Genomic DNA, 18,361 nt, shown 5'->3' with positions numbered 1-18,361 from the left:
AACAAATGAGAGAAAGAGGTAGTACTTAGAAGTCCAACTAAACAAGCTTTTGAGCAAGATTAGAGTTGGTAAAGGAAACCCGCCTCTGCAAAACCACAGAAGACAGAGATGGCTTCCATTCTTATTATGTTAAATGTGATGAATAATTACATGTATAATTTTTCACAATACATATAACTAGCAGAACTAACACAATTACTGAAGTATCATCACATTAATATTGCATAATTAAAAAGAAAATTGACACCCCAAAAATACAGTTAAAAATTGACGTATTACTTCAATTTGAACTCTGACTACATATGGCCCTCCTATAGTTAAAAGCTCAGGAACAGTTGTCTGTTTCAGTCTGTTTAAAGAATATTAATCTGAAAGAACTGGTATTGACCTATTTTAGAAAAAAATAAGATAATGAATCGTAAAGAAAATAAGTGTCAAGAAAATTAATCTCTTGAAACAGGTCATTATTCAACTTTGATTGATTTTCCTCGTTAGACATTATGAAAATAATAAATGTTTCAATAATATTATCCAAGTATTCAAAATAATGCATTTTAATGATGCATGATTATATTCTTGATGAATATACTCGCTAAAAATCTGAAAATGCAGAACTTTATTGCAAACACCACAAATATTAACTGTAGTAAGGTATAAATTTTGTTGTCATTTATAAATTGTTGTAATTGATAAATGATGCAAAATATTGGCATCCTTTCAATTTCTATTACCTCCACCCCTTCACATAACTTTATTAGCATTTCATTCTAAGACTAGGTGTCCAAGGATTTGTAATTCACCTACAAAAATTCATTCTGAAGTGAAGCTTCAGATTCACTGTTGTTCAGAAGAGACTGACCCCTTAACAACCACTGGATTCCGCACTCACCATTTTTCAAGAGATGCCTAGAACAGATAACTTAAAACACAAAAAAACAAGAAGAATTTGTATTATTTTAATTTTTCTGACACTCTTGTAGCAGAATCCAGGCACACATTCAGAAAGGACCTTAGGACATGTAGACCAACATTGAGAAACAAAAAGATCTTTAACTTTTTCTTGTAGCCCCAAATCATGTTCACACTGTTCCATCACAGCTTTTTATAAAACCTTGTTATTTATGAGCCATAACTATGCATGTAGCTCCTCCAAAGGAATAAAAGCCAAAGTCCTTACTTTGATGAGTTTATGCACCACGGACCCAATCCTGCTCGCACTGCAGTCACTGTTAAAACTCCCATTAACTTCAGTAAAAAGAAAAGGAGGACTTGTGGCACCTTAGAGACTAACTAATTTATTTGAGCATAAGCTTTCGTGAGCTACAGCTCACTTCATCGGATGCATGCAGCGGAAAACACAGGGGGGAGATTTTATTAACTTCAGTGGGAGCAAGAGCCAGTGTAATTTTGCAAACTGCCACCGTCACAGATTGCAGTTACGGACATCGGTGGGTGTGCTGCTGTGCTGCCTCTGCCGTTCACCAGGCTCCCGTCCAGCAGGGGGAGCAAATTGTGACAGATGAGTGGGGGGAAACTTCCAAGTTTCCTTTAGCAGCGCCATACCTCAGCCCAGATGGGGAAGCGCTGCTGGGTCGAGGCACTGGGAGGCACCACGCCTCTAAGAACACAGCCCTGGGAAGCGGGAGCTGAGCGGCACCGGTCTGCCGGGAGGGTGGGGAAAGCCCCGTTGCCCCCATCCCCTATTTTTGCAGCCTCTGGAGACAGCTCACCCTGCCCTGGCCGGGTAACTGTCACCCGAGTCCCTAGCCCTCGCCAGGGCAGCGGCGTCTCTGGATATCACTGCGCATGCTCAGTTCCAGCCATGCCGCACGTTCTGACGGGTGTGACGGCAACGGACTCGGGCCTGCGGCGGGTACCACCGAACACGGCTCGCTGGACTGGCTAAGACGGGAAGTCGCCGTGGGGGAGGGGCCCGCTGAACGCTGTGCGTGGGGGCGGGGCTGGGGCCGAGCTCTCCCTTTGGGGGCGGGGCCGCGGCTGCCGTTGGGCCGGACGGGAGGCTGGGAGCGGGAGTTTTGAACACTGGTGCGGGCGGCTAGAGATGCAGCGCTGCCGGGGACCCTGGGCCACCCGCCCGGAGCAGGAGGAGCCGGTGAGCAGCTCCCCGCCACCCCCGCGCGTTGTTCCGCGAGGCTGCCCGGTGCTTGGAGCCTGTCGAGCCGGGCCCCGGCCCGCTTCCCTCCGGCAAGTGTGTGAGGAGCAGGCCGGCACCCACGGGCCAGCACCCGGCGTGGGAGTGAGGCAGGGCCGGAGCTGTAATTGACCGTGCGCTTACGAACGGAGCATGCTCAGTAACGTCCGCTGAAGCCGCCGCCCTGAAGCTGCCCTCCCTGGGGATTGCAGGCTGCTCCCTGCTGTTTACAGCGGTACAGCCTGTGCGGGGGCTGACTGGCTGCGAGGGAGGGGGCGTGAGGGGCTCAGTCAGGGCCGGGGGTAGGGGCGCTGCCAGATACAGTCCGAGGGGAGCTCCCGCCGAGCTAGGGAGGGTCCCAGGGGGAGTTATCCAGCCGGGGTGAGCCTTCTGTAGGGGCTACAAAAAATAAGGGGTGGGGGCAGCGGGGCTTCGCCCCCCCTCAGGACGGTGCCGCTCAGCTCCCGCTTCCCAGGGCTGTGTTCTTAGAGGCGTGGTGCCTCCCAGTGCCTCGACCCAGCAGCGCTTCCCCATCTGGTATAATGCATTGAGCTGCTAAAGCAGATCTGATCCAGTGAAATATTTCACATGCACCCTCCCCCACCGCCTTCCAAAATTATAATTGTTTTACTTATTTTAAAGTTTTAAAATAATTCCTTATTCATTTATATGTCTGCATAAAGCCTCATAGCCTTTTACAAATTTGTCTCAGCTGCTCTTTTCACTGCCAGAATTGGACTGCCTTTTTCTTGTAATCCACTGTAAATGTAGTTTTGCTCCTTTAAATTATTTACTTTTAAAAATGCTATTTTACGTACTCTTAGCACTTAGAATGATAGACCCCCATCCATCACAAATTATAACCCCGGGCCGGATCAAGGCATAAACCAACTAAGCTACAGTTTAGGCCCTCGCACTATGAGTGGCCTCTAAAAAAGGAAAAACTGACTTCATTTCAAATGTTATCAAAATCGGTTGATAAATAAAGGAGATGGGGAGGAAAAAGAAGATTCTCTCTAAATATAGACATTTTCATTAAAATATGACAAAAATATACACATCTGGCTACAGAAATACTCTTACCCTGCCCTTAATTGTTCATTATTGACAGGCGGGAGGCCAGAGCTGAGAAAAAAACGATAATTGCGCTTGTAATATTAGTATTTCTTTGAGTACGTCTGCTTCAATCTCCTAAGGCAGCATTTTTTTGGACAGCTGCTACTGGTAAAATTCTGACCATGCCTTCATAACTTATTTAAATAAATAATCTCACTGCCGATAGAATCTGGGAAGAATGTGAGGTTGGAGACGGCAGTGTCGTGAAGCAATCCTGCCAAGCTCATACTTGTATGGGACTCATCCTAGGAGTGACATCCGATGAAGTGAGCTGTAGCTCACGAAAGCTTATGCTCAAATAAATTGGTTAGTCTCTAAGGTGCCACAGGTACTCCTTTTCTTTTTGTGAATATAGACTAACACGGCTATTACTCTGAAACCTGTCATTATGTATAGCGTCTCCCTTGGCTGGTAATAGCCGGAAGGCCGCCATCTTTTGTTTACGATCCAGCACGCTCAGTTGTATAGGACCTTTGTGCCTGGTTTTTCTTCGTTTTCTTAAGTGTTAGTGTGTTCTTTCTTCTTTTGATCTGTACATACATACTATTGTGAATTTTAGTGCGCACACCGCTTTCTGCTTCATGCTCTATCCATACTTCACATGATTGAGTTTGCAGGTGATCGTCTTATGGACTTGGGTCGAGTGGCTCTTGGGGAGGATAAATTTGTGTTGGCTTCCCTCCATCAGTTTCGGGAAGCTCCACAGTAAATATCAGAGAGTGCTGACGAAAGGATACATGGAGGGTTTTGAGAGAAATGAAGGAGGATATGCATATATATATCAAAATATTTTGAGTACTTGGTGAGCAAGGTATTTCAAACTATGTGCATATATGATTTGTAGGCTATTAAAACCTATAATATTCATTATATTTGCTTGAATATAGGTCAGTTTTTCTCACTTTCTCAATGCCATTTCTAGAGATTACCAGTCTTTTTTCTGATGAATTCTTTTTCTCTTTCGCGCATATAGCTTGTTGTTACCTGTGTGTCCGAGGTGTTTATTTGAGATTAATTGGAGGTCCTGGGAGAGACTGATGATAGAAAAGTGAACGTGAAGAGAGACGTCTGCTTAGAAATGCTGAAAGAAAAGCTATGTGCCCTAAACATTCAGTGTGGGTTGCCACTGCGGGTGGGTTTTGATAAGGGTTGAGAATGTGGAGATGGAGAGGAGTTTTAATTTTATTTTTGTAAATTATGGCAGGGTGTGTGTACAGAGTGTTGGATAAGTGTCCCTTATTTTTGAACATAAATCTAAATATAGTAAAGATCAATTTGCTGTTGGAGCTAAACACGAGTACTTTTATGAGTTGCAGACTGGCAGGAATCCCATTTTTCTAATACTATGTACTTCAAGAATTCTCTCAGATGGGGTGGCAGTCTGATCTAATGGTTAGATTACAGGAGTTGACATCAAGAGGCTTGGGTTTTGTTGTCAGTTGTGCCCTTGATTTGATTTGCACTTTCTCTCATTTTCCCTATCTGTAAAATGGGGCCCATACTTTTACTCACTTCTAAAGTGCTTTGTGAGATACAGATGAAAAACACTATGTAGGTGCAAGGTACGATTATTGGACCACTAAGATTCTGTGCATGGAGGAAGCAAAAGGGTAATCAGAACATGGTAATCATGTCTCTTTTAAGAGCCATGATGTTGCATTTTGTCATGATAGAAACATTTAGCACATCAGTACAAAAGCGTCACAGCAAGAAACTACTTGTCCGTAAGAAATTATTATAGTGCTATCATCTAGAGTAAACATGTTTTATTATTTTATTGCAAAATTCTGTAGAAGAGATATGCTGAAGTGCATGAAAAGCCATTGCAATGAACTGCATACATTTTTGAAAATTATTTGCTTCTAAATTGTGGAACATATGAATTTTTAATAAATGATTTGCTGATGTAAACAGCACTTGTACTCTGGCTTAGACCAAAAGTTGAAATACCGAGAACCCATTTATTTACAGTATAGGATATATAATAGCTATTGTGGAATAGATGCTTTTTTTGTCCACTAAAAGCTTACTAAATTAATTTCTCCATCTTAACTGATTTCTATGGCTTTTTTTCCAGGAATGATTATAAATGTAACGTTTAAAAGTCTTTCTCACAATGAAGGAAAAAAAGCCCAACGCTTTAGCCCTGAAATGCTCCAAGAACATTGTGATAGCAGTTCTGTAGCTCAGAGTGACTTGGACATTCTTTATAAATATAGTCAATTTATATTTTATACTCCATAGCTGCTTTTGCTTTGGTGAGACTCCCTGGCCCCATCAACACCGGGAAACTTTCTAGAATTTTGCACCAAAAGTAGGAATGCTAAGAAACCACTAATGGGGATAAGACTCTGGGAACTTGTGGCATCTTAAGTGTAACCTGCAAAGGAAAACCTGCTTTGAGACGAGTTAGATCTTGTCTACAGGGAGAAGCTATGGTGAAATAAGCAAGGGTGTGAATTTAAAGTGCAGTAGTTATGCTATAATAGCTTCCCACATGGATATTTCTGCATTAAATGCATGTGTACAGTTTAGTTTAATTCACTTGTAAAGTGGATTAAGCTAAACCTCACACAAGCACTCTTAGTGTGAAATAAGTGTCCACAGGGAAGCTATTGCAGACCACCCATTGTGGGCTATTCCACCTATAGACAATCCTTTAGAATAGCATGCTTAAAATGAAAAAAGAAAAAAGAAAAGGAGTACTTGTGGCACCTTAGAGACTAACCAGTTTATTTGAGCATGAGCTTTTGTGAGCTACAGCTCACTTCATCGGATTCATAGCATATCGTGGAAACTGCAGAAGACATTCTATACACACAGAGACCATGAAACAAAACTTCCTCCCACCCCACTCTCCTGCTGGTAACAGCTTATCTAAAGTGACCATCAAGTAGGGCCATTTCCAGCACAAATCCAGGTTTTCTCACCCTTCCCCCCCCCCCCCCCCCACATACAAACTCACTCTCCTGCTGGTAATAGAGTGAGTTTGTATGTGGGGGGGGGGGGGGGGAAGGGTGAGAAAACCTGGATTTGTGCTGGAAATGGCCCTACTTGATGGTCACTTTAGATAAGCTGTTACCAGCAGGAGAGTGGGGTGGGAGGAAGTTTTGTTTCATGGTCTCTGTGTGTATAGAATGTCTTCTGCAGTTTCCACGATATGCTATGAATCCGATGAAGTGAGCTGTAGCTCACGAAAGCTCATGCTCAAATAAACTGGTTAGTCTCTAAGGTGCCACAAGTACTCCTTTTCTTTTTTCTTTTTACGAATACAGACTAACACGGCTGTTACTCTGAAACCATGCTTAAAATGGCAGTGACTGTCTGGAGCCCTGTCCATGCTATTGCTACCAGTGGTATAACTGAATTGGTGAAATTAACAATTGGGGAAACCTGTTGGTATAAAAAGACTAATGTACTGGTAAACTCAGCCTTTGATAAAATGATGGTCTGCCGGTCCTCTCAATGGCATGCTATCACTTTCAGAGGGAAGCTCTGTAAGGTTTAGAAAAAATCAAGTAATCCTTTGCTGATACGAGGAACCCAAGTGATTCCCAAATTAAGCCACTAAATCACTCCTCTAATCAATTAGTTGCCTCTCTTTAGTCATCCTGTCATCTAGGGCTACTCTGAAAGCACGGTAGGTGCTTGCACTTTGCCTGTTCCACAGTTACACTGAAGCTGGCAATGATAGGAAGTTCTTGGGCAAAATTTTTACACAGTAGCATGGGGATAGATGTAAGTAATGTATGGCTATTCCACTCATGGGGAAGATCCCAAGCTCAACTGAACATGAGGAGCACTTCCAACCAGCACACTTGCTTTCAAAACTAGATATTGTGAGAGAGGCCAAGAGTCTTTTGTGAACATTAGAATGAAGCTGAAGAACTGCATAGCATAAGCAATTACCACAACTGTTCTGAGTCCTTAGTACCCTATCACAAAGATTTTTTTCAACAGAATTTGCCTCAAAATATCTTATCAATTTCTGTCTTTCCTTCTGCCCCTCTTCACTGACTTGCCCAAGCAGACACAAGTTCAGGGCATTCTACAACAGGGCTTGGAAAACCCACGCTCTGAGAGAAGGAGAAATTTTGCCTGAGCAAGTGGACTGACTGGTTAGGAAGCTACTGACTCTTTAGAATGGGATGGGAAAGGAGTATAGTGGTCTGTGCACCACTGCTCTGTTATCAGGACTGGAGACAGAGGAAAAGAGTAATGAGAGCTGCTCCCTTTTTTAAAGCTGGGAGGTTGGAGATAGAGACTCTGAGCTGCTGATCCCTTTAAAAATAGGGAAAGTGGGTCTTCTGGAGTGTAGAGGTGTGAGAGGAGGCCAGCTGGAAGATTGAGAGCCTTCTGTACAGCAGAAGAAAAGCTGGGCCAGAAGCAACAAAAGAGCTCTGCAAAAAAAGGTGGGGCATGGTAGTGGTTGCCAAGCAAGTTTACCCTAAACTGCATGTTTGCTTCCTGAATTAGGAGATATCTGGGAGGAGGCCCTTCTTCCCCATTTCAGCTGATGTTCTTGGCTAGAAGTAAGGGTTCTGGGGCTCACCCTCCTCTCTCCTTGCCATTTTTACTCCGCCTAGCTGGAGGGCAGTAGGCTCTGGGGCTCCCTACTTCTCTTTCTCTCCCATGTGTGAGAGAGAGCAGAACAGGGAGATCATGAGTGGGAGGAGGAGATGATGATGAATGTGGGATATGGAATGAATCGGGGAGGGAGGATAGTGAGTGATGGAGGGGATAGAGTAAGGAGAAGGGAATGGGAGAAACCTGCTTTTTTTTTTTCTGCATCAAAGGTGGGCTGTTGTCTAACTTACTGAAAAAGGAAATTTCTCCAAACTCCCAATCTCTGCAGGGTTGCGAGAAGCAGCTGGTGCACCCTTTAATTCTACCCTTTTTGAGGGGAATCCATTGCTTGCTGCCAGGAGCAGGCATCTTAAGGTTTTCAGTCTTTTAAACAAGACAAGTTAATTGTACCTCAAAACCTCAATTATTTGCTAACATAGTTTGTTTATTCCACAGGGCACCAGGCAGTTGCTTCTAGTACAAACACACCCATTCAATACAAACCTGCCCCATTGCTTCATAGTCTAGAAGTAATTATGCCCCCACCATTGATTGAGATCAAGACACACTGCTCTAATCCAGTGATACTCTGACCTCAGTGGTTCAGGAGCCAAATTAGCAATCAACATTACCCAAAAGAGCCACAGTAATGTTCAATTGATTGTTTTATTTACTATTATATATTTATTTATTTTATTTATTTTCCTCACAGCAAAATGGCTGACCAAGTATTATTATTTTATCAAAGACAATTGGTTAATAACATAGTAAAAACATCCTGATTGGATAATAATTAAATCAGAGTTTCAATGTCATGTGCTACAAATAGCTGCAGGAGACACATTAAAGAGCTGCTTACAGCTTGCTAGCCTCAATCTGAGTATCACTGCTCTAACCTGAAGCATGATACAACCTCCTTCACTGCGATAGCAAATTGATAGCCAAAACAACCAGTAACCGAAAGAAAAAGGAACTGTGATGGTCTGTAGCAGTTGGAGGGAAGAAAGAGACCCGATTCTGATCAGTGCTGCCTTTTACAAACAGCCATCTTCTGACCAGTGCTAATGCTTAGGAGCACTGGCATTATACCTGCCTCTGGAAATTTCCACTACATGTATCCGACAAAGTGGGTATTCACCCACGAAAGCTTATGCTCCAGTACATCTGTTAGTCTATAAGGTGCCACAGGACTCTTTGCCGCTTTGGCATTATCTAGTGGTAGCCCATTTAATGAGAGGACAGGCTGATGGGGGGCGAACTGCAAATGGCAATCTGCTGTGTGTTACACACCATCCTATTTCCTTGCTCCCCAACATGGTGCTAGCTGCGAGACCTGGCTTCCTTTAAAATAACTTCTCGTCTGTATTAATATGAATTGTTGACAGATTTTAATTTGCAAACCAAGATGATGATATAGTGCAAGTAACCTTTGCAGATTTTCAATTTTTTGGAAGGTAATATGGAAAGTTAACTAAAATTCATATTTCCCACAAGATCTTAAGTATAATGCACAGATAATATTTCCCCACCTCCCCAAGTAGCAAGGTAATATATTTCATGCTGTATTTCAGTGGTGAGATAATATTTTATAATATATATGTAGCTTCCTTCTGGAAGAAAAGTGCTTTATAAATATTAATTCCTCTGTCAGAGAGAATGCACTCTTTGTAGGTTAATCTTTAAACTATTACAAGGTCGTTGAAGTCTGATTTTTAGTTCACTTTAATAAGCATTAAATTTATATCCTATTTGAACAAAGGACAGTAGCATCCTGCAGTCTACCTTTTTACATATTCAGGTGTATCTGAATTCTTTAACTACATTTACCAAAAAGTGCACATCGCTATTGATTATATCCCCTTCAAGATGAGCAAAGAAGGATATCTAAAATATATATATATATATAATTTATTTGAAATCTTTCCCTCTCTTTTAGTTGTACTCTGTTCCCCTTAATACACAGATGCTCCACTTAAATAAATGTTTTTCAGTGGAATGTTGAAAAGCTTTATACTCTGTAAGCATTGTTTAATTAGGCCTCACAACATCTATATGATGTAGAGAAAAATCATTATTTTACAAACGGGATGACTGAAGCATGTATGTTAAGTGACTTTCAGGTCATACAGTGAGTCAATGTCAGTATCTGAATTAGAGCTCACCCTAATCTTCTTGTTGAATGCACAATCCAGTATGCACCAGTTCATTCCAGTATTCTCTTTTATGTAGGAAAAAAGGATACTCATTTCAAATAGTAGTCTTACTGACTGTGTAGTGATTAAAGACCTAGGGTACCACATGCTTTCAATGATAGGTAAATACTTAGTTCTTCTAAAAAAAAAACTTAATACGATTTCTGTACTGTTATTAATTTGGATTTTATTATATTTCTACAACGTTTGCTCTCTTGACAATCTTGTATGTATCTTGATATCTAGGAATGCAGCATTCAAGAAAAGATTGACTTTGAAATCCGCATGCGAGAGGGAATCTGTAAACTGCTTGCAGTGAGCACCCAAAAAGACCAAGTGCTGCATGCAGTTAAAAACCTGATGGTTTGCAATGCTCGCATACTTGCCTACAAGACAGAACTACAGAAACAAAAAGAGGAGCCAGTCTCGTACAGAACAGGAGGATGGTCAGTAATAATCTCGAGTGTTTTGTTACAAATTGAGAATTCAATGGCAAGCTCTAGGTTGTGATTTAAAAAAATAAAATAAAAACTGTTTAGGTAATCGTTAGTGTTGTATCAGGAGGCTTACCCAGAAAATTGGATCTAGTAATGGCTTGCCGCGCCCCACCCCATCGAACTCCCCTGCCTCCCCCCCAAAACAAAAACCTATAGAGACTTGATCTTTTCATTGTACTGGAGCATTAAATCTGCATTTCATAACCTCCTTTCAAGCTACTGGGTTTGGTATTTCAGAAAATGTAAATTGAGGTAATTTGTTCTCTACTGAAACATATTATGGGCATTATCCATTAGTTCAAGACGTAAGTGTGGGATACCCTGATGAGCATGTTTTGTACAATAAAAGTTTACATTGAACATGTGCAGAGATATCAGGTTATGTGTGTGAAGGAACAGAGCATGGAAAACCTTATGGGTAAGGCTGTACTTGAATTGCAGGATGATTGTCAAAAAATTGCAGCTGAGTTGCAGACAAGCCATGGAAAATTGCAGAAAAGTAATAAAGTCCATTATTACTTTTTCGCTATTTTCCGCTGTTGACCACCTGGGGATAAGAGCGGCGGCTCCTGCTGTCGGCCACCTGGGGCTCAGAGTGGGGGCCCGGGGCTGACAGCGGGAATACGGGGCTAAAGACAGGCGCTTCCGCTCTCTGTCCCCGGGGTGGCTGAGGCTCCCACTGTCAGCTCCACACAGAGAAGGGCTCCTCCTGTAAAAATTGCAGTGGAAGACTAATATTGTGGAATCCTCAATATTGCAAGCTAAGTAGGGCCTTATTTATGGGAATATCTCCAAACTAGCATACCTTTATTTCTAGTTTTCAATCTTTTACTCTTTCTAAATGTACTTTAATGATCGACTGTGCACAGTGGTTAATTGGTACCCTCTGCTGGCCATTTTAGTTAACTACATCATAGTAATCAAAATACACAGTTCTTCACAAACATGAAGACAAATGCTTTGTTGATAATATGCCCTAATTATAACTCCTGAGTGAGTTAAAGTATGACCAGTTTACTTGTATAATGTTGCTCTGCAGAAGGGACTAGAACTTGTATGCAATATTGAAGAGTGATATAGAGCTACCATTTCTTTCAGATTATCATTTTAATGAAGTATTATGTAGCAATTCAGTGCAGAAACTCTTCAAGCAACTATGTGCTTAGTCCCAATGAACTGTATCCATAGCAACAAACTTCTAACATTTTGCATCTAGAAATGTTGCCTTTTGGGGGTAAATCTAGCGAATTTTATTTTGTGGCCAGATTAACCCTGATGATTAAAGCTAATTTTTTTAATTATTGCGTATGCACAAAACCATAGTACATTTTATGGACTCATCAAACTTTTACCAGTTATATTGCTTTTTCACAATAAGTTAAAGACTTATATGGCATTATCTTTTCTTTCTCCATCACCAAAAGGAGAAAGACCAAATATTTATGCTGATTCTTAGATCTGTAGGCTTTTGATACCATTGACCACAAAGTAGTGGTTAGGGTGGATAAATACCTATGATTTAAAAAAATTAAATAAAAAAATCCAGTTTTTTAATTTAAATCAGATGTTTGATATTTAAATTTTTTTTTTAAGAAACCTGTTTAAAATGAAATTTGAATTTAATACAAAATATCGTAAGGTCTAAACTTATTACAGTTTCTTAAAATATGCTGACTCCATGAGCCTCTATCAAAAGCTTTGAGTTAAAGGCTGCTTTTCTATATAAAGAAAGATATTTCCCCTCCTAATTCTAGATTTTGAGGTCAAGCTTTATAAATATGGCCCAGTAGGTCAGTCTAACTAACTTAAGAGATTCTTATTGTCAAGAGACTTAGGCTAGTAGGAACTTAAGCTTCGATCACTTTCATTTAGGAATATTTAAAAATGTTCCCCAACTGACCTGAAATAATCAGTTAAATTCGCTGACTACAGTTAATCCTACTGTTTAATAAATCATTTAGTTGTAAATGTGAAACCTGGTTTGATAAGAGAAGTTTATGTATCCAAAACATTTAAGATTGTGTTGTTTAATAAAAATACATTTTATATGCTGTTTTGTATGTTTAATTAAATTCAAGTTACTATCCTAACGCAGCTTGACACAAATCTTGAGCAAAACATTAATTATTTAGTAAATAAGCAATATATCATTCACTATTTTCTGACATACTGAAATGTACAAGTAATGAGAATCTGAAAACATTAAACTATATAATTGCTTAAATAAATGTATATAGCTATAGTATATCCTCCTAGGTAACAAAAAGATTTACCAAATCTAGTGTAAAGGCTCTATGTACTTGTAAATCAACATGTCATAATGGCTATATCAACCAATGAGAATGCACCATTCTTTAGAAAATAACTGACGTACAAATGCCAAAGTTGATTAAAATCCATTATTTAACTTGATACTTTCCATTAGGTGATTTAAACCAATCCACTTTGGTAGCGGTGATACAGTTGCAGATCAAAGCATAGATTCTTGGAGATACATTTGTGTGTCTGCTGGTTTTTTTGGTTTTTTTTCTCAGCGATTTAGAGAACAGCACTGGATGGCTGCTTGTCCACCCAAAAAGCTCTCTTTGACAGGGACTTTACAGAGTTCTGTCTCATCCCCTTTCAGAGGGCACCTGAAACCATTAGCTTTGTGTTACAGTGCCATCAGCATTCTGACAACATTTGGGGCAGGTCTACGCTTACAAGCTGCAATAGCGCAGCTAAACCGATGCAGCTCTCGTGCTTTAGTGAAGACGCTACTGCGCCAACAGGAGAGCATCTGCCAACAGTGTAATTAATCCACCTTCACAAGAGTCGGTAGAAGCTCTCCCATCGACATAATGCTGTCGATACAGGGGGTTAGGTTGGCATAACTACATCACTCAGGGGAGTGGATTTTTCACACCCGAGTGATATAAGTATACCAATGTAGTATAGACCAGGCCTTGGATTTTGTCTCTGCTTTGTTGAATGGTCATAATGCAGTCGATCATCTGTACCAGTGTCTGGCATTTGGTTGAGATTCAATCCAGGTAAGACTGGTGGTGCCTGAGGGCTATGGGAGGCAATTGGTTGTAATTGTGGAAGTGACTTCCGCCCTCTCAAATGAGTGATGTGCTGACCTCTTCTTACTTAGATTTACAGTCTAGGTGTCCTAGCTACTTCTGGATGCCCAGATATCAGTAGTGACTAGGAACTGTTAACTTAAGTTGGCCAGGAGATAAGAAAGGTTGCAAATGGATGTGGCGCTCACTACTGTTCATTCCTTTGTTACCTCCAAATTGGTCCATTCCATTATGATTTACATGGGACTACCTTTGAAGACACCTTGGAAACTTTAGTTAGTACAGAATATGGCTGGCCCCATACTTAGTGGTGGTTCTCTCAGGGAACACTTCACATGCTTCAGAGATTGTATTGGCTCCTGATTTGTTTCTAGGTTCATTTCAAGGTGTATTAATTAGTTTTTCCCTTATCAAAACCTCAGGTAATCTGCATATTAATTATCACCCAGAAAACACAGCACTTGGAAATAAGAACGTCTGTTAGTTGAGGAGGAAATGTTTATCTCTGCAACTTTTAATATGCTCAAATGGAGAAAGTAAATTATAGTCTCTTCACGTGTGTGTGTGTGTGTGTGTGTGTGTGTGTGTGTGTGTGTGAAGGAAAGGGAGAAGCAATAGACATAACTAGATTCTCTTGGAGTTGGAAAATGCAGGGAAGACAGATCTGCTCACTTACCCTTTAATGTCCAGTTTACATGGTTTAAGGATCCAATCCTCTGTGAAATTAGGGAAGTTTACAATATCTTCCTTCAAGAATACACCAAACTGAACAACTTAAGCATGGGCGCCTCTACATCCAAAGGTAGCCAAATTCTTTAAAGAAAAGCATCTGGACTGAACACGTGTGAAACTTTCATCTTAAACCAATTGTGGAAGTTTTAAAAACTGCTAATGTTGTTCAAAAGCTTGCTTTTAGAGGTAAAAGTACATTATTCCAAGTCTTCTGTTTCTTTTGGCAGGTGTTCAGATGTTCGGACTAAAGAGCGTGCAGCATGTAGAGGAAAGGTTGCCATTTCAGGTACGCAACTGGATGATCGTTGCATTTTGTTGTAAATCTAGAAAAATCGAATAAAGTATATATATTAGCAGTTCTCAATCATTACACAGTATATATGATTGGACAGTGTTTTTCATTTGGCCAAATATACAAACAAGGTGGGATTTTAAAAAATGCCTAGATGGTTTAGGACAGGTGTTGACAACCTATGGCACGCGTGCCAAAGATGGCATGCGAGCTGATTTTTAATGGCACGCTGCTGCCTGCCAGGTCCCAGCCGCTGGCCCCACTCAGCCTGCTGCTGAACTCAGGCTGGCAGCGGGCTGAGTGGGGCCGGGGCCAGGACCCCGGCAGGCAGGAGCGTGCTGTTAAAAATCCTGCCCACCCCAGCCCGCTCATCTCCGCCCCCCTGCGGGGGCAGGGTGAAGAAGCTTGGTCCGCGGCTGCAGGGCAGGCAAGCTCCTCCCTCCTCCGCCTCTTCCCCCAGCATGCTGGGTTCCTGTCCCTCCTCCTCTCCCTCCCTGCTGCCGATGAGCTGATGGCCCTTGCGAGGGAGAGGGAGAAGCGGAGCCGCAGCGCACTCGCTGCTCCGGGAAGGAGGTGGAGAAGAGGTGGGGACTGGGCCTTGGGGAAGGGGTGCATATCCCCTCCAGCCCCCTGCCATGAGCCGCTCTGGGCAGGGGGCTGGGAGCATCTCCATGACCCTAGCCCACACCCCCAGCCCTCTTCCCTGACTCCTACACCCCCAGACACACTCCCAGCCCCCTGCACCCCCCCACGACCCCATTCCTGACTCCTGCACCCCCCACACATACCCAGCCCCCTCCCGCCCCCCACACCTCATGCCCCACATTCCCACCCCCACCCTGACCACTAAACGGGAGCTCCTGGACACACACCCCCTCATTCCCACTTGCACCCCTTGCACCAAATGGGAGCTGCCCAGGTAAGCACTCCACACCCAAACCTCCTGCCCCAACCCTGAGCCCCCTCCCTCATTCTAGCTCTTGGCCAGGCCCTACACTCCAACCCCCAGCCTCCTCCTTCACCCCCAGCCCTGTGCTCAGTGCACTGCCACCCTCAGCTCAGTGCAGAGAGAGAGAGGAAGAGAATGGGCTCGAACCAGGGAGAAGGTAGGTACCTGCTCTATGTGGGCAGGGCCAGGATCCCAGACCGGCAGCGGGCTGAGTGGCAGCTGGCTGAGCCGCTCAGCCCACTGCTGGTCTGGGGTCCCAGCCGCTGGCCCTGCTTAGCCCGCTACTGGTCTGGGGTTCTGGCTGTCGGCCCCTTGCCAGCCGGGGTCCCGGCCACAGGCCCCGCTCAGCCTGCTGCTGGCCTAGGTGAACGGAGCCCCAGGCTGGTAGCGGGCTGAGTGGGCCAGCAGCATAAGATCAGCATTTTAATTTAATTTTAAATGAAGCTTCTTAAACATTTTGAAAATCTTGTTTACTTTACATACAACAATAGTTTAGTTATATAATATAGAGACTTATAGCGAGAGACCTTCTAAAAAACATTAAAATGTATTACTGGCACGCGAAACCTTAAATTAAAGTGAATAAATGAAGACTCGGCACACCAATTCTGAAAGGTTGCCGACCCCTGATTTAGGAGCATAAGCCGTTGCCTTTCAGTGGAACCCGTGCTCTTTAGTAATTTGGAGAGCGTTTGAAAACCCCACCCAAGATCTTCCTGCTACTTTGAAGGACTTTCATATTATGGAATGCTTTTGTATCTGCCTAAACGCTTAAACACATTTGAAAGGTAAATATATTCATTTACTTAAAAATACATGTGTTCAAGTCTGGGGATAAAAATTTCAAAAGTGCCCGAATCCCTTTGAAAGTGAATAGGATTTGTTAGGAGCTTTTAAAAATGTTTTGCGTGATCCCTCATAGCCCAACTTCTACACGATCCTATCATGAAATCTGTAGGATCTTATAATACAATACAGTAGACACTTGTTTGCAGCAACATCTTGTAAGAGCAACCACTGCTTAGGAGCAACAATTCCCCTGGGAACACTTTCCCTACTGTGAATTGTCAACAATCCCCATAACAGCAACAGCCACTTAGGAGCAACATAACAAAAGGGCACCAATATGTTGCTACTGATGAGCATCTACTGTAATAATACTTAACTTTTATTTAACACTTCATCAGTACATGTCAAAGTGCTTCACAATCCTTTATTTATTCTCAAAACACTCCTGCGGAGTAGTGAGGTAGTATTATCCTCAATTTTCGGATGCACCACTGATTTTTGACATGATTTGACACAAGATAAGTACAGGGAAACTGAAATGTTAGATTCCAAATGTATCTTTCAAAATTTTATGATAGGAATTGAGGTTCTTCCGACTTGATGAATCAAGTGTTCAGTTACTGAACGCATTTTTAAAAAGGTTATACTGTAGGTTCTGTACCTAAACAAGCACGTGTACATGTTGGGCCAGCTTTAGCCTTAGTGTAAACATGTGCTAGTCTGTTGACCTTATGCCATGACTAAGGCTATGATTTTGGCATGGGTATTGTTATTAAGTCATGGACAGGACATGGGCAATGAACAATAAATCATGGATTTATTGAAGCCAGCGCCACGGGGCTGAAACAGGAGCCCTGAAGCTGGAGCCCCAGTGTCGCAGGGCTGAATTATTGAAATTTTCAGGAAGTACAGAGATCTCATAAAATCACGGAATCCGTGACTGACTTGTATCCTTAACCATGACTGAGGTTGGTTCATAGTGCGGTTGCTGCTGATGCCCGCGAAAATCTGGTAGACATTGACAATGCTTTTTCTAAATCACTGTTTAAATGAGCAATAAACACCAAAAAAACACAAGTTAAAATGACTCTATTTTTTATTACAGTACAGACAGTTTAAAAGTAAGTTAAATTTGTCTTTTCTTTTTTGGGGTGTGTGAAATATGCTGTTCTGTCACCAAGGCTTAATGGAATCTTCTAATCATTTTGTTGGATGCTAGGGCACATAGAATAGACTCAGAAGGGTAGCAGCTTTATCTCAGCATGGAGTGGGGAATACATTCGTTATCCATAATTTTTCTTGCTCTTATATTGTTTTCATGCATTTAAATCCCCCTTGCATGAATAAACTATATAATTTATCTGTTTTACCAATTACTTTGTCAGCAGACAATAAATTAAATGTTGATCAAAAAGCATAACTGTAATTTAAAGGTCTGTTTTTATAATGATCTATAAATAAAATGTCAAAAGGAATCCTTGGATTTAAAACTGATTAATTGTACTACATGAATGTATCTAATTTAAATCCATATGGATTTACAGCTAATTGTAACTGAAATTAAAATGTGTGAAAATTGATCTGAATTTTTGATAAATGGTTTACAAGTATCATTTTAAACTTGTTCAAGTAATTGAGTGTCTATATCCTGATGACTTTTTCTGATTAAGGCGTAAATTTTTCATCTTTCATGATGTCGAAGGAGGCATACAAAAGTACTCTTAATTGTTAGCCAACGTAGCAGTCATTCATGACTTTCTATGTTAAAGTTTCAAAAACTTTTCTACTGAACTCCATTTCCATATATTTTATAACTTTTAGACCTTTTGTCTTTTAAGGCTGAAATTTTCCATGCTCAGGTTTTTTTTTTAAATTTGAGAGATTCCTGTAGCTTTTTGAATTAATAAAAGGAAAATGGACAAAAACACTTTTTTCTTATTTTAAAAACCTTTACTTTTAGACAGCTAGAATGACTGAAATTTTGAAACTGAAAGGCAATTTATTTGACATT

At 41.6% G+C, this 18,361-nt stretch overlaps 1 protein-coding gene across 3 annotated transcripts in view; it reads left to right on the top strand.

The window, feature by feature from the left end:
* RTKN2 (rhotekin 2) overlaps positions 1–18,361 on the top strand; it is a 266,798-nt gene that overhangs the window by 203,383 nt on the left and 45,054 nt on the right. The window contains exons 1-3 of one of the 3 annotated variants that reach the window (XM_074958850.1): positions 1,822–1,945; positions 10,273–10,472; positions 14,548–14,606. In XM_074958850.1, coding sequence (XP_074814951.1) covers positions 10,312–10,472; positions 14,548–14,606 — 220 coding nt within the window. In that variant the 5' untranslated portion in view covers positions 1,822–1,945; positions 10,273–10,311. Of the gene's footprint in view, positions 1–1,821; positions 1,946–1,990; positions 2,114–10,272; positions 10,473–14,547; positions 14,607–18,361 lie in introns of those variants that run through there. The other 2 variants (XM_074958849.1, XM_074958848.1) reach the window with 2 other exon arrangements.

This window comes from Natator depressus, chromosome 7 (assembly GCF_965152275.1).
Source record: "Natator depressus isolate rNatDep1 chromosome 7, rNatDep2.hap1, whole genome shotgun sequence".
NCBI classification, from domain to species: Eukaryota; Metazoa; Chordata; order Testudines; family Cheloniidae; genus Natator; species Natator depressus.
This window is presented reverse-complemented; position numbering and strand designations above follow the sequence as displayed.